The following is a 23,249-nucleotide window of genomic DNA, read 5'->3' as shown; positions in this document are numbered from 1 at the left end:
TCGTTTTAAAAACGTTAATCTGATGATCCGCTGATACGGTCTAATGTAAACATGGGCTATGTGTCAGCCCTGTGATGACCTGGCGACTTGTCCAGGGTGTACCCCGCCTTTCGCCCGTAGTCAGCTGGGATAGGCTCCAGCTTGCCTGCAACCCTGCACAGGATAAGCGGTTATGGATGATGGATGGATGAATCTTTACTAAGTGTAACACACTGTACATGAGATTTTGAATAAGAGCTACTGGAAGCAGATTATTCTGTTCTCATTATGAAGGAGTAATCAGTTCTGCTCCTGAAGCGTGACTGTGACCAGGACAGATGTATCTTCTTAGGTGAGGACTGGGGGTAATGGACCGGGGAGACAACTTTTCAAATCACTATTCTCCCCAAAGCCTTGCCTTTACTGCTTCCATGTGCAATAACGGTCTCTCATTCTAGGAAATCCAGAAGTCCGAAGATAACGGAAGAAAAGGAGGAGGACTGACAGTTTGCTGTTCTAATGAAAACCTAAATAAAATTAAATAAATTAATTAAAAAAAAAAAAAAAAAACTCCTCCATTTGCTGTTTTTCCTTCAGTATTAAAAAGGACAGCTGGAGAGTGGAAGACCAAAAAAAATGACTAAGCATAGTTCGTGATTTAATAAAACGGGTGTATGAGGTAGAAGAAAACTGCTGACTAAACAGGCAACTTGCCCATGTGTGCTGAGCCAAAAAAAACCACAACATTTGGACTCTCGTTCCGAATCAGGTAGAAAATCTGTCACGCCTCTCACTATGACAGATGGACACAAAAGACCAAACAGTGATCTGAAAGCAAACCATCTTCCAACTACAAAACCTTTCATTTTCTTCCACCCGAGTCACAAGAGACTAGCTGACGTCTCGTCAATCACAGTGATGCTCAAAATGGTTGTTGTTCTGGCACAAGAATAAATTCACAACATAAATCTACTTTTGTGACAAAGTGGAGGAAAAACTAACTAACTAATAAAACCATACGGGCAAATTCTAGCACAAACTACTACCATGAGAAATGTATTCATTAAACAGACAGTTTAATCTGAAGCTAAAAACTATTCAAGTAAACAACAGAGCAGATAAGGGTTAAACGTTTTGTTCCAGGACCCAACAGTGTTAACCAGTAGTCCTGGGATTTAACCTCACATCCTTTTGCTCACCAGGGTGGTCTTACAAGACAAAAAACAATTAAAGACCTATTCAGGACGTCAACAATAGGAACAGGAAGTAAACAACCCTTCGAAACAGCCAGACAATGTTATGAGCTAAGCTAGCGCAAACCAAACAATTAAAGCTAGACTGCCTTTCAGATGAGCCAAGCGTAGGTCATAAAAAGAATTTTCCCTGACACCCAATTATTTTTGTTTAGGCTACGTTTACATTAGACCGTATCTGTCTCGTTTTCTTCGCGGATGCACTGTCCGTTTACATTAAACCGCCTGGAAACGCCAGGAAACGGGAATCCGCCAGCGTCCACGTATTCAATCCAGATCGTGTCAGCTCCGGTGCTGTGTAAACATTCAGAATACGCGAATACGCTGTGCTGAGCTCTAGCTGGCGTCTCATTGGACAACGTCACTGTGACATCCACCTTCCTGATTCGCTGGCGTTGGTCATGTGACGCGACTGCTGAAAAACGGCGCGGACTTCCGCCTTGTATCACCTTTCATTAAAGAGTATAAAAGTATGAAAATACTGCAAATACTGATGCAAATACTGCCCATTGTGTAGTTATGATTGTCTTTAGGCTTGCCATCCTTCCACTTGCAAGTGGTAAGTGATATGCGCTGGGATCACACACACAGCGGCTCAGTCCCGAATCATGGCTTGTTCACTTCACTCGCACGCTCTGTGAGCTGCGCAGGGCCGGAGTGCGCACCCTCCAGAGGGCACTCGCTGTTCAGGGAGGAGTGATTTGGAGCGCAGGATGCCTGCAGAGCCGAGCGTATCCGTGTATTAGGCTTGCCATCCTTCTACTTGCAAGTGGTGAGCCTTGCGCGGCTTGCCATCCTTCTACTTGCAAGTGGTGAGCCTTGCGCATGCCCTAAATGCACTGGGATCATGTTACGCGCCGTCTAAAGTCATGTGATTAGCGTATCCGCGTATTGGCGTTGCTGTGTGCACGGCTAACGGTTTTAGTGTAAACGCGAATCGTTTTAAGAACGTTAATCTGATGATCCGCTGATTCGACGTAATGTAAACGTAGCCTTAGTGTGCGCATGCACAGGTTTACCCTCTTCTTCTTCTTTTGGGTTTTACAGCAGCTGGCATGAAACAGACATGGTTTCAGTGAATGGACGGGAACTTGAGACAGTGAGCCAGTTCAAATACCTAGGCTCTATAATCAGTGAGGAGGGTTCCAGAACTGAAGTACTGTCCAGAGCTGCCCAGACATCAGCAGCCATGGCGAAGCTCAAACCAATCTGGAGAGACAAGAACATCAGTCTCAGGACCAAGCTGAAGCTCCTGCGCACATTGGTCATCTCCATCTTTCTGTACGCCTCGGAATCTTGGAGCTCCGAAGAAGAATCCAGTCAGTTGAGATGAGATGCTACAGAACCATCCTTGGCATCTCCTACCTGGACCATGTCACCAACGAAGAAGTTCGCAATACCATCTCAGAGAACATCGGCAGACATGAAGACCTTTTCACCACAGTTAAAAAGAGAAAACTCAGATGGTAAGGACATGGAACCAGATCCAGCAACAGCCTTTCCAAAGTCATCCTACAAGGCCCGGTCCAGGGCTGCAGTAGAAGAGGCAGACAGAGGAAGAAATGGGCCGACAACGTCACAGAGTGGACCCAAAAAAGCTTTGCGGAGACCCAGAGAATGGCGCATGATCGTGAGAAATGGAGAGAGCTGGTGTGTTTATCAGTACAGCGCCCCCACGACCACACCCGGTCACGGGACCGACCGACTGAGCAGCTGGCATCCACAGTGTTGCATTACTGGCATCTACAGGTTTATCTTTAACCATGCACTGACAGTTACACTGACATTGTCGCTAAACGAACAGCTGATCACACCGAGGTGCTCGCTGACCGCCGATATTTATTAGTTTGGCCTTGCGTTTCCTTTCCGTTACTGCAGTCAGTCTTTCACATTTCATTCGCACGCTCACGTCCTCCATTTTTCTCTCCTGTTTCAAATTTGTATCCCACAATGCCTTGCGTGAACGGGGAAAGCCCACCATGTCATGCATGACGTAGTATCTTGAATCGGGTCATGGTGAAGCAGGAAAAAAATAGCAGAGAATTTAGGGCCATGTGGCTCTAAATTCATTAACTGTTCTATAAAAAAAATAAAATAAAATTGGAAGTCGGTGATTCCAATTCTGTAGCTTTCGGTCCACTGAACAAAAATAATTGGGTGTCGGGGAAAATTCTTTTTACGACCTACACTTGAAAAATCTGAAAGGCAGTCGACCTTTAATATCCATGTCTGTGCTCTCTACTTCCTCCATACTGACACGTTCAACACTTTAAACAGAATTATAATAAATTTCCCCTGTCTCCTCGCTGATGAAGTGGTGGTCCTGGCACGAACATCTAACTGAAGCCTTGACTGTGTGTTGCTCTTGTGTTTGGGCCGTTGCTAGGTCAAGTGCATGCTCGTCACATTCATCAGTCTCTCCCTCTTCCCCCCCAGCCTTGCTTTCGCTGCAAACATGAATCCAACACCACCACCCCCAAACCAAAGCATAGGGACACTTAAAATCTGAAAGGCAGTTTACCTTTAAAAAAAATAAATAAAATACAATTACACTGCTGCATCAAATTACTAAAAAATAAAAATAAAAAGACAGATGGCAAATACTCTTATGTATTGTTTGTATCCATAATACATCAAGATGCATGATACAACTGAAGCGAAAGTCATCTCATCTCATTATCTGTAGCCGCTTTATCCTGTTCTACAGGGTCGCAGGCAAGCTGGAGCCTATCCCAGCTGACTACGGGCGAAAGGCGGGGTACACCCTGGACAAGTCGCCAGGTCATCACAGGGCTGACACATAGACACAGACAACCATTCACACTCACATTCACGCCTACGCTCAATTAAGGCTACGTTCACACTGCAGGCTGAAGTGACTCAAATCCGATCTTTTCGCCCATATGTGACCTGTATCCGATCTTTTATTGACAATATGAACGACACAGATCCGATTTTTTCAAATCCGACCCAGGCCGTTTGGATATGTGGTCCTAATTCCGATTCCTATCCGCTCTTTTCATATGCGACTTCAGTCTGAACCGCCAGGTCGCATTCATCCGACTTACACGTCATCAACAAGCCACAAACGTCACTATTCTGCGCTGAAGTAGGCGGCGGGTCTCTCAAAAAAAGTTACAACAACATGGCGCATAATCACGGGCGCAGATAGAGGGTGGGACTCGTCCCACCCAGATTTAAATTCACTTTGTTCGGTCCCCCCCACTTATAGGGAGGAAAAAACGTCTATGCTGTCTTTCTTTGCATAAGGCAAACCTCACGGAAAAATCAAAAGACTAATTACCATTCGGTTTATTGAGGTGCACAGCAGTGTATACATAGTTGCAACAACTCACATAAAACAAAACAAAGACTGATATTCGGTTGGTTGAGCTGCGCAGACTGCACAGGTTGCGAGCTCGAGCTTGGTTGCTATGGTTACTAACAACAAGTTTGACAGGCATATCGGGGTTGGTTTGCTGGCAGCTTTGTCCCCCCCCAGTTCAAAAAAAACGTATCTGCGCCCCTGCGCATGACATCAATGCGAGGGACGCTTCGGGCTGTGAAGGTTCTGAATCTTCTCAATGGAAGGACGCAGAGGTTAGGGAGCTGATTTCCATTTGGGGGGGATGCAGCTATTCAAGCTAGATTGGATGGGTCATACCGTAAACACTGGCCATGCTCACTGCGTGTGACGTCGTCGTATCCTGCAATGCGCATGCGGAACATTTTTAGGTTGCTTTTCGTTCATACTGAGGATCACATACAAGTCGCATATATTTGTTAATGTGAACGACCTCACAAAAAAAAAAAAAAAAAAAAAAAATCGGCTTTCACAAAAAAAATCGGAATTGAGCATTAAGCCTTGCAGTGTGAACGTAGCGTTAGAGTCACCAGTTAACCTAACCTGCATGTCTTTGGACTGTGGGGGAAACCGGAGCACCCGGAGGAAACCCACGCGGACACGGGGAGAACATGCAAACTCCACACAGAAAGGCCCCCGCCGGCCACGGGGCTCGAACCCGCACCTTCTTGCTGTGAGGCGACAGCGCTAACCACTATACCACCGTGCCACCCCGCGAAAGTCATGTGAGACAAATTCACTTAAAGCATTAAAGGTTCAACTACTCAGCTTCATTGTGCTGAATCTAATAGTACATCACAATTACAATGCCACTCATTTCACCAATTTGCATTATAAAATCTCAAACTTGCAAATTATTGCCTCACCTTGTAACAACTTCCTTTGGGTTCAGGACACTTTGTCCAACGACCATTTCGTCCAATCGTTGAGACATTTTGTCCAAAGCCTTTTTCATATACACTATTAATTATTTTATATGTGGTGACAATATGTGCGACAAGATCGAGGGAAAAAACAAAAAACAAGATCGGAAAACCAGGGAATCTACACGGGAGTATAAGGCTCGGTAATGTGTGCTGACGTGGCGCAAGACTTCGTACAGAACGTGCATTTCTCAGTCTTTATACAGGCACGCAGATGCTGCTTGATCATGTATAGGTGAGCCTCATTAACAGCGTGCGTGCAAGAAAGGTGAGTCTGGGGGTGATCTTTACTCGCCGATAGATTTCACAACTCGCATTTGGCAAGTGGTGTTTTGCTTCGGTCAAATTCCATTGAGAATGCCTCCTTTTTTCGAATAAACAAATACCAGAAATATAAAATAATTGATCGTGCATATGAAAAAGGCTTTGGATGAGATGTCTTAACTACTGGACGAAAAGGCATTTGACGAAATGACCTGTATCCCTTCCTTTTATACCACAGCGCTGCTGAATTCTCAAATCTGATTGGTCAGTTAGCGCGGGTTCCTTTTACTAGAACAGCTGACTACATCGGACATTAGTCTATACGCATTCATTAGATATGAGCAACCGCACACTCTGATTGGCTACTCTACTACTAGGCTATCAGCTCATATACCATGAGTAGAGAAAAACAAAATGGCGCCGTGTGTTGCTGAACCAACAGAGGACGAAATTAAAACTCGACTCGAAAACAAAACCCCCCCAAAAAAGCAACAAAATATGGAATAAAAGTATTTGATTGCAAGAACGCATCTTTTTTTTCTTCAAGAATTATTACTATAGCATTTTTCACAAATTTCTACTGTCATTTCATCGTTCACAGCGGAAATGATTTTCTCAGACGTTTTGTATCAAGTTTTTATTTATCGAATTTGCAAAAATAAATTTAAAAATTAATAAATAAAAATGCTCCGTTTCTCAAAATCCAATGAATGTGGATAAAATAAAACGATTATTCCAGTCACCCTTTTAGTACATGAGCCGATAGCCGATCAGCTCATGTACGACTCAATTTCGTGGAATAACTCTAATATTAAATCGCAGACTAATAATAAGCAGATGAAACATCTCACAGATATGGTGAGATTTTACATAAATGACAGCACAGATGTTTTCCACCACAGGAAAGTCTTCAGGACGGAAAACATGATGCTTTGCAGTGTCTTGGCAACATGACAAGCTGCATTTTGTTTTTGATTAAGAAGCTGGTGAGGGTATGACTCTTTATAGCCATCATAACAGCAACGATAACAGTAACTTGTCACATGGACGTTTCACAACAATAAATGTACAGTGGGGCAAAAAAGTATTTAGTCAGTCACCAATTGTGCAAGTTCTCCCACTTAAAAAGATGAGAGAGGCCTGTAATCTTCATCATAGGTATACCTCAACTATGAGAGACAAAATGAGAAAAAAAAAATCCAGAAAATCACATTGTCTGATTTTTAAATCATTTATTTGCAAATTATGGTGGAAAATAAGTATTTGGTCAATAACAAAAGTTCATCTCAATACTTTGTTATATACCCTTTGTTGGCAATGACAGAGGTCAAATGTTTTCTGTAAGTCTTCACAAGGTTTTCACACACTGTTGCTGGTATTTTGGCCCATTCCTCCATGCAGATCTCCTCTAGAGCAGTGATGTTTTGGGTCTGTCGCTGGGCAACACGGACTTTCAACTCCCTCCAAAGATTTTCTATGGGGTTGAGATCTGGAGACTGGCTAGGCCACTCCAGGACCTTGAAATGCTTCTTATGAAGCCACTCCTTCGTTGCCCGGGCGGTGTGTTTGGGATCATTGTCATGCTGAAAGACCCAGCCACGTTTCATCTTCAATGCCCTTGCTGATGGAAGGAGGTTTTCACTCAAAATCTCATGATACATGGCCCCATTCATTCTTTCCTTCACACGGATCAGTCGTCCTGGTCCCTTTGCAGAAAAACAGCCCCAAAGCATGATGTTTCCACCCCCATGCTTCACAGTAGGTATGGTGTTCTTTGGATGCAACTCAGCATTCTTTCTCCTCCAAAACATGACAAGTTGAGTTTTTACGAAAAAGTTCTATTTTGGTTTCATCTGACCATATGACATTCTCTCAATCCTCTTCTGGATCATCCAAATGTTCTCTAGCAAACTTCAGACGGGCCTGGACATGTACTGGCTTAAGCAGGGGGACACGTCTGGCACTGCAGGATTTGAGTCCCTGGCGGCGTAGTGTGTTACTGATGGTAGCCTTTGTTACTTTGGTCCCAGCTCTCTGCAGGTCATTCACTAGGTCCCCCCGTGTGGTTCTGGGATTTTTGCTCGCCGTTCTTGTGATCATTTTGACCCCACGGGGTGAGATCTTACGTGGAGCCCCAGATCGAGGGAGATTATCAGTGGTCTTGTATGTCTTCCATTTTCTAATAATTGCTCCCACAGTTGATTTCTTCACACCAAGCTGCTTACCTATTGCAGATTCAGTCTTCCCAGCCTGGTGCAGGTCTACAATTTTGTTTCTGGTGTCCTTTGACAGCTCTTTGGTCTTGGCCATAGTGGAGTTTGGAGTGTGACTGTTTGAGGTTGTGGACAGGTGTCTTTTATACTGATAACGAGTTCAAACAGATGCCATTAATACAGGTAACGAGTGGAGGACAGAGGAGCCTCTTAAAGAAGAAGTTACAGGTCTGTGAGAGCCAGAAATCTTGCTTGTTTGTAGGTGACCAAATACTTATTTTACCGAGGAATTTACCAATTAATTCATTAAAAATCCTACAATGTGATTTCCTGGATTCTTTCCCCCCATTCGGTCTCTCATAGTTGAAGTGTACCTATGATGAAAATTACAGGCCTCTCATCTTTTTAAGTGGGAGAACTTGCACAATTGGTGGCTGACTAAATACTTTTTTGCCCCACTGTAACTAAAACCTGTCAAAAGTATTATCTGAGATTTTAATAATGAATGAAGAGCTGGAATCATTAGCAAATCACTTTTAGCATAAAGAGGAATGAAAAAATAAATAAATAAAAAACATTCAACTTCGGGGCGGCATGGTGGTGTAGTGGTTAGCGCTGTCGCCTCACAGCAAGAAGGTCCTGGGTTCGAGCCCCGGGGCCGGCGAGGGCCTTTCTGTGCGGAGTTTGCATGTTCTCCCCGTGTCCGCGTGGGTTTCCTCCGGGTGCTCCGGTTTCCCCCACAGTCCAAAGACATGCAGGTTAGGTTAACTGGTGACTCTAAATTGACTGTAGGTGTGAATGTGAGTGTGAATGGTTGTCTGTGTCTATATGTCAGCCCTGTGATGACCTGGCGACTTGTCCAGGGTGTACCCCGCCTTTCGCCCGTAGTCAGCTGGGATAGGCTCCAGCTTGCCTGCGACCCTGTAGAAGGATAAAGCGGCTAGAGATAATGAGATGAGATGAGACATTCAACTTCGGGGAGTGAACAGTAACTCTGCTTCCCATCAGGCCATCAACACCCCGTCACTGATTCATTTCCTAGAACAGCGCAGCCCGTCAAGTTTTATTACTGACTTCATAAATTCCTTAGACGCCCTAACACATTTCTTCTGATGTAAAGCCATCATATTACACATTATTAGGCCAAATGTTTCTGTTTACCACCAAGTAACACCACAGCTGCCTGCATTACCAATCACATCTCTCCATATACAGGATTACTCACATCTTACTAATAACGTCATCATAAGCAAAAATGCTCCAAGTTACAGTAACACTGCATATAGGATATTACAGAACCATACAGTGGTTTAAAGGAGAACTGAAGGCAAATTTATCAAAATTCTATTTCTCTCATTTTATTAAATATCGGAATGCATTTTTTATCGCTATTTTGTCGCTGCTATAGCAAGCTAGGAGTGTTTGAAATATGCTCTGTAATATATCAGTCCATATGTCAAAGCGATGGCCGTAAACGAGATTCGCTGAGACCTGTGCGAGACATCGTAGGACGGAAGTAAAACGTACAGCGGAAATCAAAGTGACCAGCCCTGTGTCCGAAATCACTCACTCATTCACTACTCCCTATATAGGGAATTACTATATAGAGGACGATATAGTGAGCTCATTGGTAAAATGAATAAACGCTTTCGGACACTGCTCTGTCACGCTGGTATTTACGTCATTACTGTCGCACAATTAAAACGTGCCAGATCAGTCGGCTGGTGGGTTTTCAAAATAATAAATACATGCATGTGTTTTTGTGATGAATCCATATTATACTGAGCGCATTTCCCACATTAATCAATACAAAATACCTGCATCTTTCAGTTCTTTTAAATCAAGGCTGAATACTTTCTTCTTTGCCGCTGCCTTTTATTAAATCAAATTTGAGACTTTTAAATTTGATTTCTTTCAGCACGACCGCAATGCATGATGGGATATATTGCTTTGGTTAGTGACCATCATTGTACACTACTTTTCGTGATGCATTGTGGGATACTTTGAGTGCACTATATAGGGTGTAAATAGTCCTCGCTAAGGTTTTGGACAACACTACAAAATGGCGTCCCCACTATATAGTGCCCTAGATAGTGAGTAGGGAGCAATTTCAGACACGGGTTGTCAAAAGACGTGCGTGCCCTCTTTCGAATGCTGACGTAATCAAACCGGAAGTTTTGTTTGTTTTGATAGCAATCGGGAAAGTTTGAGAAAAAAAAGTAGGCAGTAATCGTCATTTAAACTCGTTTTTGTGCAATATTTCATTTGGAAAACAGTTTTCAAAATGGCGGCACTGACACCTGGCTGACACGTCACGTTTCAAAGTCTCGCACAAGTCTCGTGAAGATCGCGCGGATAAGCGACGCCTGCCGTGGACCAAACAAACTAAGTTCAACACGGCTAAAAACCGAATAGGCCGATAAGTATAATATTTAATTGCAATTAGTTGCCAATACGAGTCACGATATAAAGCTACTAAAACCGAAAACGTCATTGAATAACACAATTAAGAAATAAAGCAAGTTTAAAAATGACTTCAGTTCCCCTTTTAAAAGGAGAAAAACAGAATAACCGAAACAAATATTTCACTGAAACATGTATAATGTATTTAACTTAAAACTGAGCATGCTCATCATCTGTATCAAGCTTCATCACTAAGACTAGAATAACTAAATGATGAACCTGTAACATGATTTCTTGTTATTTTGGCTATGGAAACAACAACTCTAATATTAACATACAGACAGCATCAGCTTTCATTTGAGAGTATGTAGTGTCATATTGGACGTACTCGAAGTCTCAGTCATATGCTTGGCTACTGGACACATGTTTCAATCATGATGTTTCATTGCTCATCCGAACGGCTTATCGGTTCTACAGAATGGTGGGAAAGTCCCCGCTATTTACACGCTGTATGATTCACACCTGTGAGATCAGGCAATTCACATGACACCAGGATCCAGAGGTGGTGCGAATGCGTACAGTGCTGTTCTCAAACCAGTCACAGAAACTTGAGATGTTCATAATGACCCGATGGCTGTCAAAGTATATGTGGAAGCCAGTGGCCTAATGGTCGGCATATCAGACGCTCGCTGGCCGTGCTGTGAAAATTGTCAAGTCAAGTTTATTTGTACAGCGCTTTTAACAATAAACATTGTCGCAAAGCAGCTTTACAGAATTTGAACGACTTAAAACATGAGTTAATTTTATCCCTAATCTATCTGCAACGAGCAAGCCTGTGGCGACGGTGGCAAGGAAAAACTCCTTCAGACGACATGAGGAAGAAACCTCGAGAGGAACCAGACTCAAAAGGGAACCCATCCTCATTTGGGCAACAACAGACAGCATGACTATAACATTAATAGTTTTAACATGAAGTCAGTTTCGTTGAAGTTATAAACTCTTCATTGATGGAAACTTGAGTGCAAAACTGTTCATGACAACTGCAGTCCTAAAGTTAGCAAGTCGACTGTAGTCCTCAGCCATAAAAGCATTACTGTAAGCGTCCAGAGCGTCCTCCAGGTGTGACTTTCAACTATCCTCATGGGGCCGTCCTTCACAGGAGCGATGCGATAAAACTCCGACCAGACACAGGGCATGCAGACGCTCATCTAAGTTTCCACATCGGTCATTTCTTAACTCTTGAATATTTTCTAATCATTAAAAGGCTTATAATCTCTGCTTTCCAAAGAAACGTATCTGGTTAAGATCTGCTCAGTACTTCAGGAGTAACAGCAGGTTGAAGTCGGTACAACAGAGTAAAAACTCTGCTCATGGGACGTTAGGAAACTGCCGGTGCATTTCTTTTTGAGTCATGGGAAAGCAGTCAGGCGCTCTCTCTCTCTCTCTCTCTCTCTCTCTTTCCTGATCGGTTTCTGACTGGATTACTCATGAATATCAGATAACTCTTATAGGGATGTTCTCTAAAACAGGTCTCACTGTTTCTGATGAAGTTTTCAGCAAAATTTTCCATCAGCTAGTTTTGATGTTATGATTCACGGGAGACTTAGAAGTGAGTTTTCATAGCTTTACCTACTTGTTTTTTTTCAAATCAAACGGATTCATGTAAATCAATAACTATTTTAGAATAGAACTGGAGTTGTTTTGATGAAAAATATTGAGATCTTAGTGGTCGGAATGATATTTTAAAAAACGGAAGTCAGAAACAGGAGTGTCAATTTCAGTTCAGTTAATATGAACTGTTTATTGGAAGTGGATCAGACAGTTTTTCTAGGTTCGCCTTGAAAGCCATGAATATTAATCGAAAATCATTTATATTCTTTCATATAAAACACTAGTAGGCCCTACTTTTGAGAAATACAAAGGCCTACTGAGCACAAAGAGGGGCTTAGAAATAATCTTTTATTACGTTTTTATTGAGTGTACCAATTTAACGTTTTTACCCAATTAGCATAATTAATACTAATTAAATGCCAATTTGCATAATTTGTTTTTACTAATTATTTTTAACTTGATATTCAGTATACAACCATCTATGTGCCTACCAATTTCCATGTAAATATCTTGAAAAATAAAAAAAAAAAAGTTAAAAAAAAAAAAAATTATTAATGAGGCCTGTTTTGGACCATGTGATCCTCATACAGAATATTACAGCAGTTTTTTAAAAATGAAGCCGTTTCTTCAATCTTTGATTTGTAATATCTCAAGGACGGATAAACATATTTTAATTCTGTAAAAAGTAAGTTGTTCTGTATTCAATTCTGAATTCAGTAAGAGCAGTTTCAAGCAATTTGGATTGAATTTTTCACCTGATATGCCTGCTAATGTTTAGAGAAGCAGCTCTGGGACCAACAGGTTGCCGGTTTGATTTTCTGGACCAGCAGGAATGGCTGAAGTGCCCTTGAGCAAGGCTCTGGATAAGAGCATCTGCTAAATGCCATGAAAGGGGAACTGAAGGCAATTTTTTTTATTATCAAAATTCTATTTCTCTCATTTTATTAAATATCGGAATGCATTTTTGATCGCTATTTTGTCGCTGCTATAGCAAGTTATGAGTGTTTGAAATATGCTGCGTAATACAGTATATCAGCCCATATGTCAAAGCGATGGCCGTAAACGAGATTCGTCAAGACCTGTGCAAGACATCGTAGGACGGAAGTAAAACGTACAGCGGGAATCAAAGCGACCAACATCTGCCAACGTTGTCAAAAGACGCGCGCGCCCTCTTTTGAATGCTGACGTAATCAAGCCGGAAGTTTTGTTTGTTTTGATAGCAATCAGGAAAGTTTGAAAAAAGTAGGCAGTAATCGTCATTTAAATTCGTTTTTGTGCAATATTTCGTTTGGAAAACAGTTTTCAAAATGGAGGCACTGACACCTGGCTGACACTTCACGTTTCGAAGTCTCGCACAAGTCTCGTGAAGATCACGCGGATAAGCGACGCCTGCCGTGGACCAAATGAACTAAATTCAACACGGCTAAAAACCGAATAGGCCGATAAGTATAATATTTAAATCACAATTAGTTGCCAATACGAGTCACGATATAAGGTTACTGAAACCAAAAACGTAACTGAATAACATGTTAAAGGGGTACCAAATATAATATATACAGTTGCTGATGTGACAAAGTAACGTATTCTTAAGTATTCTATCAAATTTATATACTAGAAAACAACAAAATATATCTTGGTCATTGTAAATATAATACTTTATACACTAAACCGCACAAGAGTCGCCATTTTTAAAAGACCGTGACATCAGCGCTACCCACTGCACTAGCGGAACTCTCCGAAATAGAGGAGATAAGCGTGTAATCATGGCGTCGGGCGCATCAAGTGAAAGCGACAGCTCTGTCGAATCATACGAAAAGATCCCGCAAGACACACTGCAAGCAGGCTATGGCTTAGAAGGGTACCAGTTTGAACCTAGGAGAGGTACTCTCGACTCCGGTGATGAAATAAGAGAAGAAAGCTCGGATGACGGCGAGGATGAGACTGATGCTGACCATGGGCATGGCGAGCGTGGGGCAGAGCGTCTGCGTGCAGGCGACACGGCGTGGTGCTCGTGCGGAAAATGTAACGTGGAGTTGCTCACGAGTCCAGCAGAATTTATTTGCTGCAATGAGATAGGCGCCACCCGTGGACTTGCGAAATCGTCGCAAGAGGCAGAAACAGGTATTTCACACGTGCTATTCCCAACCTCAATGAGCCAACACAACTGGGCACATACATACGTCATGAGTGTTACGCAGAGAAAATGAACGTGCATTCTGATTGGATAAAATTAATATCATGGCGGGCTGTTCAAACTGCGGAAATAGTTTGCTCGAGCTACTTTCAAAACACTATAACTTTCCAACCTTAGAACAAAAAACTTTTCTAAGTCTTGAATAAGGTTCGTTGTGTGTTTTATTGTTATATTTACTCTATATATTGCCCTCTGTTCCCCTTTAAGAAATAAAGCAAGTTTAAAAATGACTTCAGTTTCCCTTTAATGTAACGGGATGCATGGTGGCATCCGTGACTACAGGGAAGAACTGACTGTGTTTTTGAATTAATATACAAATACTTTCCAAAGGGCACAGCCTTCATTTTAATATGGTGAACAATGGTTTTATTTAAGCCTCCATCAGTCATACCCATGTCGTTCTAATACTAAAATGCACTCAAGGCTGCATACACATTCCAACATTTATCAGGTCTATAATTGATTTTGGCTCGGACATGATTTCCTTGCTTGATAGTCCACATTCCTGTCTGCAAGTCATCCATGTTCATCTTTCACATGAACAGATTTCTGCTTGTAAAACAACCCACATGCACGCATATTTAATCAGGAACATACAGGAGCCGTGGAGGAAAAACAACAACAAATAATAATATAATTTGCAAGATAGGGACTCGCTGCAGAAGCTAAGTGAACAAACTAGCAAGCAGTTTGACTGCAAAGATTATTTGAGGTCAGCTGACAACTTATCAGCTGTTCATGATTAGGGCACATAGCTTTTGAAGCCATTCACGAAATCCTACTTTCTTTCCTCAAATCAGCCAACAGACCCTGGATGACGACAGGAACACGCACATACGGTAAATGTCTGATGCAAGTGAGGAGGAAAAAAATAAACCACCGTTTTATTACATTCAGATGACCGTATTAGACATATCTGATCTAGAACTACACATAAAACAGCTCATTTAAAAGGATTACATTGTTGTGCTCACACAGGTCTCACATTTAGGCAAAAATTGGATTAATCACACTGCAAGCCTATAAAAACAAGAGCAACTGTGAGCTACTGCTCACTTACATATCCCCCCCACTCTCGCTTATATCAGAACGCAAGCAATCGAAGGCAAAGGACAGTTATTATGAATAGTGACTTCAACAAATAATGAAACCCTGAAACAAGGAAGTAAAGAGCAGTGTCTCTCCCCAGGGATTTCAAATAGCGTCCTGGTAAACTGTCATTTTGAAGTAGCATATCTAGAAATAGTGTCAAAATCCACGCTATATGTTTCATAAAGGAGAGCGGCACGGTGGTGTAGTGGTTAGCGCCGTCGCCTCACAGCAAGAAGGTCCTGGGTTCGAGCCCCGTGGCCGGCGAGGGCCTTTCTGTGCGGAGTTAGCATGTTCTCCCTGTGTCCGCGTGGGTTTCCTCCGGGTGCTCCGGTTTCCCCCACAGTCCAAAGACATGCAGGTTAGGTTAACTGGTGACTCTAAATTGACCGTAGGTGTGAATGTGAGTGTGAATGGTTGTCTGTGTCTATGTGTCAGCCCTGTGATGACCTGGCGACTTGTCCAGGGTGTACCCCGCCTTTCGCCCCTAGTCAGCTGGGATAGGCTCCAGCTTGCCTGCGACCCTGTAGAACAGGATAAAGCGGCTACAGATAATGAGATGTTTCATAAATACATTCAGTCGGCAAACAGGAAGTTGATGTGTGACAGACCTGAAAATGGTATACACGGTATAGAACCCCAACCTGAAGCTCGGTACCAAATATCAAGCAGTTGTGATTTGCAGTTGTGGAGAAAAGTGTGATAAAAATTTTGTAAATCCACGCTATAGATGTTTCGTAAATACATTCAGGCGGTAAACAGGAAGTCGATGTGCGACAGACCTGAAAACGGTATACACAGTATAGAACCCCAAGCTGAAGTTTGGTACCAAGTGGCTATGATTTGTGGTTGCTGAGAAAAAGGGTGTTTCGAACAGACGGAGATATAGATGGATGGACAGACAGAGATAAACCAGTATACCCCCCCTCCTTTAGAGCAGGGGTATTAAAAAAAAAAAAACCCTCACCACTTAAACCCAATAAATAGCCAATTACCCCAATATTCATTAGGATCCAAATCATTTCTTGGATCTGGTTTCTGAATACGAGTCATTATTTCACCTTTAAAAACCCAAAAGGCTAATCTAGTGTGCCTATAGTTAAATCTCGTTTGGATTTGAAATCATCCAGATCGAAAACGTCGAAATCATCCCAAAAAACTCCCTTGTGGCTCTTATAATTCTTCATCCATGTCCAATTCTTCACCAAAAGAAACTGAAAACACACTGACAAGTGATAAGATCTTCTCATTTCCTTTCCACCAGTTCACTGCATATGATGCAAACTAAGCAATGTCGGAACTCTTACTCTTCAATTCTCTGTCCCTGTACGAACAACCACAAGTTTCTGACTGAAACGCTTTCCGGTTTTTTTAAACAAACCGATTTCTTTTTCAAACCAATATCTTCTTCATTGCCACTTTTCCATGAGGACTGGCATGTTACTGATCTGCCTGGCTTTTCACCCTGAAGCTTAGTATAAACCTTTACTCATCCAACCCAGCGCCAGACCCATGTGACAGAATGTCATCAGTCACACAAAACATAGCCAGCATACCGCTTCAAGGACAAGGAACATGATATATCCAAGGGATCGGAGAAATATGCAGGGATACTTACTGGTAGAGTTGCCTTGCATCTGAATAATGCATTTGGATTCTTTGCTGGTCTCCCTTGAGTTGAAGGGACGAACCCTGACCGCCACTTTCACCGAGGCCCCAGACATCGTTGGACACTTCAGCCCTGCGCTTTGTCACAATGCAATGCTGAATTGACTCCTATATAGGGAACAAAAAAAACAAACAGTTTAGTTTTTATTTAACTGTGAAATTAAAATCCTAACAATTGTGCAGAGTGGGAGGGGGTTAAACAGAGAATGTTTTGGGGATCACAGATTAGCCAAGGTTTAAGAACAATATTAGGTTATCAGAAACATTGTTTCTAGACAGTCAGGTTGGCATTATTAACGGCAGTGGTAACGTAGTAGTTAAGACTTTGAACTACTGATTGGAAAGTCATGCGTTCAAACCCCAGCACTGCCAAAATGCCACTACTGGGCGCTTGAATAAGGCCCTTAACTGCTCAGATGCAGGGGCGCAGATACGTTTTTTAAACTGGGGGGGACAAAGCTGCCAGCAAACCAACCCCAACCCCCACCATGTGTTGTCAACGTGTTGACTTTCTAACTATGCCTGTGTGTTGCGTGAGCGGCAGTCAGTCAACAACTCTTCGCAAAGTTTCCTTATGAAACAATATGCTCGCTGAAATTATGGCAGGGAACGCCAGATTAAACATTAAAACTGCCTTCTGAGCACTGTATCTACAGGCTACCACTGAAAGAAGGAGGCTACCAGAAAGGCATCTCTACTCCGTACGATTTTACTTTCACTACGACATTACTTTGAACAGACTATCAAAAAATTGCAAGGTGATATGATAAAGTAAGGCACAGTTTACTTACAGTCGCTGTTTTTTTGAAAAAACAATGCAATCGTTTTCTGCCTTTTCGGTTTGGCACCCTTCATCATGCCGTGTTGGGATCCTGAACTAGGAGCTGTCCCCGATATGCCTGTTAAACTTGTTGTGGGTAACCATAGCAACCAAGCTCGAGCTCGCAACCTGTGCAGCTCAACCAACCGAATATCAGTCTTTGTTTTGTTTTATGTGAGTTGTTGCAACTATGTATGTACTGCTGTGCACCTCGATAAACCAAAAGGTAATTAGTCTTTTGATTTTTCCGTGAGGTTTGCCTTATGCAAAGAAAGACAGCATAGACATTTTTTCCTCCCTATAAGTGGGGGGGGACCGAACGGGGTGAATTTAAATCTGGGTGGGACGAATTCCACCCGTCCCACCCTCTATCTGCGCCCGTGCTCAGATGCATCAATGAGATAAATGCAAGTCAGGGTGGATAAGGGCGTCTGCCAAATGCAAGTTCAAAGTACTATCAGATACCAGGTCCAATGGCTTAACAGTTGACCTACTGCACAAAAAAAAAAAAAACCACAGTCACATACTACTAGCAGCTGAACAACAATAGTACTACTGCACTCTCAGAAAATAAAGTACATTATTATACATACAGGGCACTTTTTCGATGGAATAAAAACGTCTTCTATTCACTTCTAGCGGGTTTCATTCTTTTGGTTTGATAGCATGCAATATTGTTAGCATATCGCTTATCCTACATGTATTACATCACTCTACCCAATGGAGAACGCGCACTGAATATGGTTTATGATACTGCATGATTGTCAAGACAACATGACGTCACACATCAGTAACGTAAAACTTCCACGCTAGCAAGTGACTGACAATTTGTAAACAAACATGGCCACCAGGTTTGCGTCATTAAATCCAGAAGATTGAGAGAATTCTGAAAGAGAAAGATGCATTGAACACCAAAAAGGAATGTGTACGTATTAATAATAATGGCTTTTTTCATGGTATATCAGATATATTCCATTCAGCTAGCATGATACCGAATTCATCTTCCGCTCATTTGATATCATGCTAGCTGAATGGAATATATCTGATATACCATGAGGGGGAGAAAAGAAAAAAAAAAGCCAGCCCATATTTTCATTATTGTACACCTTTAGGGGTACAATGGCTCGTCACTGGGGCAGTGCCCGCTAAGGTACTTATTTGTACCCTTTATATACTGGTTTGTGTCCCTTAAAATAAATAAATAAAAGTACACAAAGTTACCTTCGGGCTCATTACTCGACCAAAGGTCGAGTAATGAGACCAAGGTGGGAACATGACTGTAGATTGTACCTTGGGGAACAGAAATGGACTCCTACTGCACCCCTATTTCTGACAGTGTACATACAGTAGAAGTAGTATAAGCACTACTAATAACAACAAGTTCAAAGTGTTTATTGTCATATGTACAGTAAGGACATGTCCTCTTGCACAATGAAATTCTTAGTTTGCTGTCCACCATGAATGCCAATTACAAATAAATAAATAGGCGGAAGAAATAATACAAAGAGGGCGGCACGGTGGTGTAGTGGTTAGCACTGTCGCCTCACAGCAAGAAGGTCCTGGGTTCGAGCCCCGTGGCTGGCGAGGGCCTTTCTGTGCGGAGTTTACATGTTCTCCCCGTGTCCGCGTGGGTTTCCTCCGGGTGCTCCAGTTTCCCCCACAGTCCAAAGACATGCAGGTTAGGCTATTGGTGACTCTAAATTGACCGTAGGTGTGAATGTGAATGGTTGTTTGTCTCTAATGACAACCTGGTGACTTGTCTAGGGTGTACCCCGCCTCTTGCCCATAGGCAGCTGGGATAGGCTCCAGCTTGCCTGTGACCCTGTAGAATAGGATAAAGCAGCTAGAGATAATGGATAGATGGATGGATGAATGGAGTAATACAAAGTAAAGGAAATATAGTGCAAAAAAAATAAATAAAGCACCAAGTATAATACAAAATAAAGGTAAATGTAGTGCAAAATATGCAGTGTATACAAAAATAAGGCAATGATCAGACGTAGCAGCAGAAGGGCAGTAATGTGCAAATGTGTAAACAATGTAACCAGATGTAAACAGTCAAAGAAGAGGTAATCCTTGAGATTGTGATCTAATAAAAAGATAACACATATATAAATAAATTGACATACATGCACACACGTGTATATATATATATATATTAGTGTGTGTATGTACACATTATATACAAGCACGTGTTTGTGTATAATTATATATTTTATATAATTATACACTATATATTACACACACACACACACGTGTATATATACAAGCACGTGTATAATTTTACACACACATACACGTGTGTACACACACACACACACACACACACGTGTATACATTATATACAAGCATGTGTGTGTATAATTTTATATATAATTATACACTATATATTACACACGTATATACACATACAAGCATGTGTTTATAATTTCACACACACAATACACACACGTGTGTACATTATATACAAGCACGTGTGTATAATTATACACTATATTACACACACACACACACATATATATACATACATACTGGGTGCGATTTGCTGGGGGGGGGGGGGGGGGGGGGGGATCATCCCCCCCTCTGGTTTTTATCTCTGCTGAAAAAAAATCCTCGGGGACAACCCCGTCAATAAAACAAACAAACCAAAAAAAAAGTTGACATGACAGGCATGTTGTGACACAGTTTTCTATGGTCTACATTGCACTCACTTTCAAAATGACCCGAAGTGGCAGCTTTGATGTTCACGAACGTCCCCAGCAAATAGATACATTGTAGATAATAACAATATCTTTGCATTCTCATAGAACGCAAAGATATTGTTATTATCTACAATGTATCAATGTATCTGCAGGGATGCAAACAACGCGCCTTTTGGCGGATGCCACCTTTTTCACGGCCGATTTTTTTTTTGGGGGGGGGGGGGGGGCGTTGGAGTGTCTGATTATAATTTCAAAGTAAATTCTGTATTAAAATGACTAAATAAGCGAATCCGTTACAGTCCATGAAACAGGAAGTATAAGGATGAGAAAAAAAACAGTTTAAATCGGAAAGCTGCGCACAATGTGAACTGCGCCATCAGAGCAAACTGTTCATTTAGTATTCATGTATTTTAGTGATTTTCGAGTCACTGTCCATTTAATCCGGAGGGAGAGAAACATCACAGCAACGCGACAAGCAATGCGAACTTTGTTGTGTGTTAGTGTTCATGTATTTAGTCAGAGAGATAGGAAGATGAATTTACTGTCTCTGGTTTAGTGTTCGTTTTCATTTAGTGTTATTCATTTGATATCATCGGATGTTATTGAGCTGTTAGCCTATTGTTACCTTAATTTTGTGACCTTTCATGATTTAAAAAAAAAAAAAACATCCCCCCTTCTGGTTTTTTGACAAATCGCACCCTGCATACATACATATATATATATATATATATATATATATATACACACACAGTATGTGTGTGTGTATAAATAAACACAAACCCCAAGTTGTATTGAAGTTGTCAGGAGTGTAATTTAAAAAATAAAAATGTATTGCAGTGAGTGGCAGGCTGCATCTCAAACAGCCCCCTTCTCCCTCTGCAAGAGCACTACGCAGTGCGGTTATAATAGTGTCTCCTCCACCATATCTAGTGCACTACATGTTCATTAGGGAGCCATTTGTAATGAGGCCCTTTAACCACACGGCTGCTCATCGCCGTTCCATGGTTCCCCTCACAGCCGCCTCAAACATGGCTGCCGGTAAACTGCAGCAGGGATGGGTCAACTTCCGCCCCGCCGCTCCCCTCCCCGCATTACTCACCTTCCTCCACCCGATACACACACCTTACACTTACAAACAACGGCTTGGGATCAGACGCATTAAGGTGCAAGTCTACAAATCATAATGACCGGTGCAAAAAAACACCACAAGAAGAAGAAGTCTCTCATGCACGCCGTCCCTTTAGTCGGTCCAGTGTGTCAATAAAATGTCCGAACGCTCTCAGGTCCTCTGGTTTCCCCACTCATGCGGCACAATCAAGATATTTCAATCAATCAGTCAGGAATCTCGAGCACAGGGATCTAAATGTGCAGCCTTTTCTCCTCACCAGTGTCCTTGTAGTGTTTTATTTCTCAGGCACACGCCCATGAAACCCGGCCACTGGGCCGCACACAACACAACACAACACAGAGGAGCCGCATGGATTACTGAGCATCAAAGCACAGGAGGAGTGATACAGTGTATCCTTAAGTTAATACACACACACACATTAAAAACACTGCTGTGCAAAAGGCAACTGAGAAAATAAAAAAAACAGGATTGATACAGTGAATTAAATTAAATTAAATTAAATTAAATTAAATAAGACCTGCATTACTGAGTGACTTTTGCATGCACTGCATTAATGTGTTCATCAGTGAAGCCAGAAAGCTATAATCTACATGAAGTGTCAAATATTATAACTAATTAATGTCACAACTTCATAAAGGTGTAACATCATTTACAGTTTCAGGGACATGACTCTGGTGCATATTATATATATATAAAATAAAATCCCCCCCCCCAGGCTTGGTTCGAAGCAGTGACTTTGCACATACACTGCTCTCAACTCCTATAATAATAATAATAATAATAATAATAATAATAATAATAAACTGTCATAACGTAGAATTATGGTCTCTACCTATGAAACTATTATTTTTTTAAAACTTATTTACATCTATAAATATGAAATGATGCACAGAGGTTATAAACAAACCAAAAATTGTCATTATGGCAAGTCAGCAGCTTTAAACAGGTAAAGATATGAACATTTTCCAAATGCATGTTTTGTTTTGTTTCTTTCTTGGTTTCATTTCATGCATCTTACCTTTGAGAATCCACTCCAAATCTAAAATGAGTCCAGAAAAGCAACCCAGATGTGAAAACTGTATTGACGTGTACCAACGTCAGGCAGCGATGATCAGAGTAAACCTACAAATAAACCCTTCAGGATTCTGTACACATCCATTATCGCAGTGTTTCTTCCTCCACTCGGGTGCGTTTATAGCCTATTACGGTATTTGGGTTTTCTATAATGGATGGAAGGATGGATGGAGGGATGCTGGTGCCGGAAAAATACCGCTCCGTCGGCTAATTTAAGATTATGCTCGAATGCCTTGATTTACAGAAACGATGACGTCAACCGCCCCGTCTCTTTATTGAGTGACAGTTTTGGCAACGAATCGCATTGGAGTACCCGATGAGGAATCCGTGAATCATCCAATGACTGAAGAGGATTTGTGAGAGTGGGCGGGGCAGCTGTGACGCTGTACACTGCAGGATGCCTTACTCGTCCTGCATGAGAAGTGCGCCGCCTAGAGGCGGATATGCTGTTTGGAAGATGTTTATACTGGAGAAAAAAAAACTAGACTTTTCCTCAGCAGACTCGTTTAAAGCCCTGAATGATTTAATTTAGGGGAGAGTGGGTTCAGTTGGATAATGTGTTA

At 41.8% G+C, this 23,249-nt stretch overlaps 1 protein-coding gene across 6 annotated transcripts in view; it reads right to left on the bottom strand.

Annotated features, from left to right (window-relative positions):
- Positions 1-22,921, bottom strand: part of kif1b (kinesin family member 1B) — a 286,078-nt gene extending 263,157 nt beyond the window's left edge. For 5 of the 6 annotated variants that reach the window (XM_060938398.1, XM_060938399.1, XM_060938400.1 and 2 more), the window contains exons 1-2: positions 22,631-22,921; positions 16,912-17,069 (exon numbers count right to left, since the gene is read on the bottom strand). In XM_060938398.1, coding sequence (XP_060794381.1) covers positions 16,912-17,017 — 106 coding nt within the window. In that variant the 5' untranslated portion in view covers positions 17,018-17,069; positions 22,631-22,921. The remainder of the gene's footprint in view (positions 1-16,911; positions 17,070-22,630) is intronic. The other variant, XM_060938404.1, reaches the window with a different exon arrangement.
- Between the last annotated feature and the right edge of the window lie 328 nt (positions 22,922-23,249).

The sequence above is a fragment of the Neoarius graeffei genome, chromosome 13 (genome assembly GCF_027579695.1).
Source record: "Neoarius graeffei isolate fNeoGra1 chromosome 13, fNeoGra1.pri, whole genome shotgun sequence".
NCBI lineage: Eukaryota > Metazoa > Chordata > Actinopteri > Siluriformes > Ariidae > Neoarius > Neoarius graeffei.
The sequence above is the reverse complement of the archived record's forward strand: the minus strand, read 5'-3'. Positions and strand labels throughout refer to the sequence as shown.